The 6,634-nt window shown below is 31.6% G+C and overlaps 3 protein-coding genes and 1 non-coding gene across 4 annotated transcripts in view; 2 read left to right on the forward strand and 2 right to left on the reverse strand.

The window, feature by feature from the left end:
- Positions 1-6,634, forward strand: part of LOC122576860 (dynein beta chain, ciliary-like) — a 192,355-nt gene that overhangs the window by 173,744 nt on the left and 11,977 nt on the right. The window lies entirely within an intron of this gene.
- On the forward strand, positions 61-2,390 carry LOC122576936 (PHD finger-like domain-containing protein 5A; the record flags this gene model as incomplete). The annotated part of the gene is made up of 2 exons (XM_043747854.1): positions 61-264; positions 2,117-2,390. Coding segments are annotated over 2 exons (294 nt in total), but the record flags the coding sequence as incomplete, so codon positions are not given.
- Positions 2,589-3,723, reverse strand: LOC122576883 (dynein beta chain, ciliary-like). The gene is made up of 2 exons (XM_043747771.1): positions 3,524-3,723; positions 2,589-2,886 (listed from the first exon to the last, which is right to left on the reverse strand). Exon 2 carries the CDS (start codon positions 2,882-2,884, stop codon positions 2,636-2,638), a length of 249 nt encoding a protein of 82 aa, XP_043603706.1. The 5' UTR covers positions 2,885-2,886; positions 3,524-3,723; the 3' UTR covers positions 2,589-2,635.
- On the reverse strand, positions 6,388-6,506 carry LOC122577159. The gene has a single exon (XR_006320095.1). It is a non-coding gene; the product is annotated as a 5S ribosomal RNA (ribosomal RNA).

The raw sequence follows: 6,634 nt of genomic DNA on the forward strand, positions 1-6,634 counted from the left end.
CATGTATACATATATAATTAAAATAGTCCATTATTGAACTTTTTATGATGAAAATCGAATTTTTTATTTTCAGCAATAGGGAGGTTATGCGAGAAATGTGACGGCAAATGTGTAATTTGTGATTCTTATGTAAGACCTTGTACTCTGGTTCGGATTTGTGATGAATGCAACTATGGATCTTATCAAGGCAGATGTGTTATCTGTGGTGGACCTGGTGTGTCTGATGCCTATTATTGCAAAGAATGTACAATCCAAGAGAAAGATGTAAGTTTCTAAAAAGTAATTTAATATGTGTTCTTAATATATTACGTTCTTTATTTTTGAGTATAAAATTATGAAATTTGATTTATTAAGTGGTCAGATTGTTAACTATTGTGATTTATATCTTTGTTATTTTTCATTTCATGTCATACTTCAAAGCTGGTTTACGATATTACTTCATTTTTTATATATTCCTATAAGAAAAGCCAAATAGTAAAAGATTTAAAGAAAGATTATGATTAAATGGATTGATTAAATGAATGTTTTTAATGTAACTATTTTATAGATTTTGTATATAATACTTTACTTACATTATTACAATGAAAATAAAGTAAAAGTAAGGAATGAAGAAAGAAAATGATTATATTAGTTTAATTATAGTCTGGAAAACAACTTATATTATAATGGAAATGATTTTAAAGAAATACATTGATAAAAATACAATTTCTTCGCATATAAACTTTCTTATTTAGAACTGCTATTTCGTTTGAATACAATATATGTATATCAATTATTATATCTATTTATAAATTTATTTATAAATATCATGAGCTTTGTAAGAGTCCTTAAACAGAAGTATCTTATTTTGTCAGCTATATTACAAAAGTAGTTTGTTTCATGTAGGTTTACATTCAAAAGGACTTAAATTAAGTCTCCTTTCATGTCCTATGGGAGATAAATGGAGATAAATGGAGATAAATTCAAGCACACACAAAGATTTTGTAGGAAGAGTAAATTACGTTTTTGTAATTTTTAATAAACTGTTTAATAGAATCATTCGTTTTACCATAACTTTATGATCATATTTACAAGCATATTAATTAACTTGAAAGCATATTGAAGTCAGTGAATTTGAACCGAAATAATTTTATATATTTCAAAATCTTCTGAACTTACATATTTATATGTATATATCTTGTGAAATTTTCATTTTATTTAAAATAAGAAAGGCAACAAAAGGAATTCAATAGTATTGTTCACGATTTTTCGGACGAGTGGGAAACATCTAAACAACTTTTTTAAAGAAAAATTTGTAAATTTAATACTTGAATCTTTTAAAAATATAGTTTATTTCTCTGGCTCCATGCGGGCTGGAATTACAATAAATCTATCTATATTGAGTAACGTTTAAATTCGAAATGCACATTGATCAACCTGATTGATATAATTATAATAAATGTGTAGTTCATTTCTCATATTTTGTAATTTATAAAATTTTGAATAAAAGCAATTTGTTAACGTTACATGTATAATGTTTCTATATACTTGAGATTAAATATATATGTTTTATACACCAGCATACACCCAATATCTTTGTAGCTAGAATTTTCATCTTTTTTTTTTAATTAGCTATAAATTATACATTAATATACAGACATTTATGATATATATCATAATTTAACATTCATATTCTTTAGCAAGCAGAGGAAGATAGTGAGAAAGGAAGAGGTAGACAGAGAACGGGAGAAATATTTACATAATTTTCTTGTTTATGTATTTAATAAATACTTCAATTCACAACTTTCATTTTAAATAGTATGCTGGATTTACGTCTAAATCTTGTTTAAAGCACGTTATCAATTCTTTTTCTATGACAATGTCAATCGAATAGAGATTGTACAGCACTACTATGCTAAGTATTATGTACTCCAGTAATAAAACTACAACATAGAGTGCTACATTTTAATTCATTTAGATAAGTATTTTCATAAAAAAGATATGAAAAAATATCTAAATAAAATCAAAAGTTATAGACAGTTACAGCATATCAAGGAAGATAGAATGTGCTGATATTTATATATATGACTTATAATGTGTAGTAATAGATTAAGATTTGAAATTTGGTTTGTTGCAGCGTGATGGTTGTCCAAAGATTGTAAATCTTGGGAGTTCAAAGACTGATCTATTTTACGAAAGGAAAAAATATGGGTTCAAAAGAAGATAAGGACTGGTACCAACAATTTTTGACGTGTACAAAATGTTTCTAATGTTGCAAATAAACAACATTTTTTATAAAATTGTAATAATATCTATTTTTTAATTTAAAAACTTAATTTCAAATTCGTGATCATACAATCTTTTTGTTACAAAATGTGTGTACGAATTAACGTTCTTGTAAGTTGTAAAGAAATTAAAAATGGAGAAATAAATTGTAATCGTGCGTACAGAAGCGCCGACCGCGTTGGATAATAGTGGAATACCGACGTTAGTGAAATATCATATTACCGACGGGGGGTTAAAGAATATAATTAGTACATGTTAGCTTAATTAAAAGTGCATCTGTTCTTTTGCTGTTTAAAATTATATAATTGTTTATTACCTGAGGTATTATTGATTCATGAGGATGAGGACTGGGTTCCGCACTAATGAACAATCAATAATCATCATGTGGATTCTCCGAGCACTGTTCCATCTTTTTTTCTAATGTAGCCAACCATTTCCTCACCAAATGGACATTTTGCAAAATTTCCCAGTGGCCTTTGTTCGCGAAAAGTTCTACGGCTTCTTCAGCTATGGGTCCTTGACCTTGACCCAGCGACACATTATGGAAATTTCTTCCTCCAAAAGTGAAACCCAATTGCATTCCCAGTTTTTCAACGTCCTGAATTTTTATCGTTGTCATTATTGTAAATACATATTCGATGTGATTACGTTACGATTTTCGTAACATGTTTTTGTATAATTCATTAGGTATCGATAATTCTTAATTTTAATTGTCTTCGATTCAGGTTATAAACTGATAAATGAAAGATATGCCATCGAAAGCAACAGAGCATAGGAAATGAGAAGAGTAAGAAGGTATTACAATTATATTGTATTAAAGAAAAATTATTAAATGCTGCACAGTTTGCTTATAGGTTATTGGTTGTTCAGGGTATTCAAGAATTATATCTCATAACTTTGGTAGATGATCCTACACCTTCAGATAGGTGGAGATTTATTAAAGAAAGATGCCGTACAATAGAATTTCAAAGGCAAATTTTTTGTATCGCATTGCTTAATGCTCGTTACGAGGAATAAATATCTGTAAGGAACCATGGGTCGCAAATGAGTCGTTCTTTTGGAAAATAATCTTAAAATTCCATTAGCTTTTATATTGAAATTACATTAGAAAATGTTTACATCTCTCAGTTAGATAAAAACTAAGTAATGCCATATTAATGAACAAACAGAAAGCTATTCCTTTGAATGTACGATAAGCTACGCTAAATAGAATGATGCATCTAACTTCATCATTTCAAACTAGTACAAAATTACTTACTTTATGGAAAAATCTTTCGCATAAAAATTGTATAGCGTTGAAGAGAACATGATTCAGTAGGTGGAACTGTAAAAACGTAAACTACTCTTCGACTTGGATGATTTTGAATATGTTGTAGAAATCGATATTCTAAATAACATTTTCCTATATAAGAAGTGAATTCACTTAGTTTCCGGGATATTCGCGAAAAACTATCGATATCACTACAGTGAATTCTGCATCAGCAGTTGTGCAACCGTGACAGCGCTGCGTTAGTTTGGTTGCCGATTGTCGGTCACTTATCTTCACCTACCATACTTACCTTCAGCCAACACATGCGATGCTGCAAGAGTCTGTAATAAATGGTAACTTGTAACTCAATTAAAAGTTAATATGATCATTGTATTGAGATCAAATATTAAATAATTACTAATACACAGAAGATAAGTGACCGACGACTGGCAACCAGCCCGACGCATACAGTGTCACAGATGACTTAACTTCGCGGTTGCGCGCGTCTGGTCGCCAAAGGGAAGAAGAATAAACAGTAGACTACTTTTAAAGGAGTTTTAGTTTGAGAATGTGCAGACTGTTTTATTTAGTGCTATATCTCGTTCTATTTCATTTTTGAGTTTGTTGTGTCGGTGATAATAAGTCTGTTTTGTTGTTCTCGATCCATGTGTTTATTTTGTGTGTGTGTTTTGGAAAAGTGGGTACCGATAACTTCTATTTTTTCCGTTGTTTTAGATATTAGGAAGTTATTGGGACATCAATCCACATGAGAGACGAGGTCATAGGCCGCCGGCAAGATGGCAGCCAGATGTCTACACATCCTTACTGGGTGCCCTCCATAATTTCAGGGACCCACCATAAATCTGGGCATTTTCAAGGTTAAGGTCCTTCAAACCAAACAGGTATCTTTTATTTCAAGTGTCCTTTACATTTATTGTTTACTATGGTCTTTACCTTATTGGTGTTGTATGTCCCTATACCTGCTTCCTGGATGAGGGTAGCTTTTTCTGGAGGCAGTTTGGGAGGTGGGATGGGGTTTTGTTCTTTTGGTCTGGAAATTTGATTTATATGCAGGAACATGCTGCCAGAGTCGTTTTTGAAGATATTTTTTATTTTGCTTGTCCACTATTGATTTATAGAGTTTGCGAATTCTTGTTTCAGTTGCAATTTTATTTCGTATAGCAGGCACTTTAGGAATTTCGTGTCTTCTCTATTCTCGTAAGAATAGTTGCATTTTTGATTGTTTATTTTGGATAGTATGTAGCTTTTGTTTCGTTGTATTTTTTTTATTTTATTGTTTATATAGGGCTCGCAAGAATTTTTTTATTTTAAGTTTGGTACGGATTCTTGTTGAGCAATTTGTATATGTTTGTTAGGTTAACGTTGTTGTAGATCTTCAGGTCGCAGTTTTGGTCGAGTGGGTTTTGGAACTATTTCCAGTCTGTCTTTTAGTAATTTAACCTGGGACTTTCGGTCTGTGTTTCAAGTATTAATAAGTCAGATGTATTTTGGTTTATCTGAAATTCTATAGCGTTATGGTCGCTGTCATAGTCCAGGGTTTTGAGAGTGTTATTTGGTTGAAAACTTTGGAATTTTAGTGTCGCGTCTGCTACGCATATGTCCAGGTATGAGCTTCCTTTTGGGTAAGAGGGTAGCTCGAAGCTGTAAAGGTTTGTTTTGTAGAGTATGCTTTTATTGTATAGCCAGTTTCTAATGAAGTTTCCTCTTGTGTTGTTTAGTTCGTTTTTCCAGCTTGTTTTGCATTAAGGTCGGCAGTTATTATATAGTAATTTCCCTATATATTGAGCTGTAAAAGTTCAAAGATATTGTTGAATTCGTCCTTAAATTCTTTTTGATTTCCGAAGGTTTTGTAAATGATAAATAAGTTTCCCTTATTTTGCTTATTATGCTTATTTTCATTTTTATGATCGTCCTTTCTAGCGTTTTGAAATTTACTATCTTGTCGTTTTGGATTGTTTTGAACTTCAGACGGTTTTTTTATGAGAATTGCCTCCTCCTGAGGAGGTTCCTCCTCCGTGGCTAGCTTTCAGCCTGTCGCGTCTTATCATAGAGTGGTTTTTGAAATGTACTTTGTGTTTCTTTATTTATTAGGGTTAGCTTACTGTATGTTTTCTGGTTTGAAATTATTGAGTTGGTATTTGTTGATACTATTTTCAAATGTTTTACATTTAACTGATTTGCTTTTTGCTGTAATTGATAGTTGAGTGGGTTTTGGTTATTCGTCATTATCTATCGATAGTGCTGAAGATGGAGTCGATCCTTTCTTCCTGCGTCTTTAATGATTTTTTTATTTCGTTTAATTGTGTTTGTTGGTCATTTAATGCTTTAAGTATACTTTTTTTCAAGTCTTCAATGTTTTTTTTGTTCTTTTTCAATGTTCTTTTTCAAGTCTATTATGTTTAGTTGGGGTATGTTCACGATTGGGTTTGGCTTTTGATTTAAACGCTGAGATATATTTTTTATTTGCCGAAGGTTCTCGATGGCTTGATCCTTGTTTTACTACGTCCGAGAACTTTAGTTCAGGGGCGTATTTACGGTTTATTTGGGCGATCCGTTCAATTTTTGGTCTTTTTCACTTTGTTGATCTTTTCGTTGAGTTTTTTGTCGAAGAGATCGAATGCACTCAGCGTGGTATGTGCGTTAGCTGAAATAACCAGTTTTCTTATTTGTCTTTGATAGTCAAAATAATAAAATATTTAAAGAAACGTAACATGTGTGCAAAAATGAGATTGATATAACGTGAGGTAATAGTCGTGTAATAGGAAAACATTTTTTTCCTCGATGCTTAGGTTACAGATTATTAAAAGTTGATTGTTAAGGAAAGTAAAATAGATTAAGAAAATAAAAAAGAAAGCCAACACCACACGGAGTTCCCAGGCGGTCACCCATCCAAGTACTACCCGTGCCCGGCGCTGCTTAACTTTCGTGATCGGACGAGAACGAGTGCACTCAGCGCGGTATGAGCGTTGGCTGAAATACGTAGTTTTCTTATTTGTCTTTGATGTTCAAGAAAAACGTATATTTAAAGAAATATAAGTGTGTGCCAAAATGAGGATGATATAATGTATGGTAATGGTCGCGTAATACCAAAACGTTGCA

The sequence above is a fragment of the Bombus pyrosoma genome, linkage group LG17, assembly GCF_014825855.1.
Source record: "Bombus pyrosoma isolate SC7728 linkage group LG17, ASM1482585v1, whole genome shotgun sequence".
In the NCBI taxonomy this organism is placed as follows: Eukaryota; Metazoa; Arthropoda; class Insecta; order Hymenoptera; family Apidae; genus Bombus; species Bombus pyrosoma.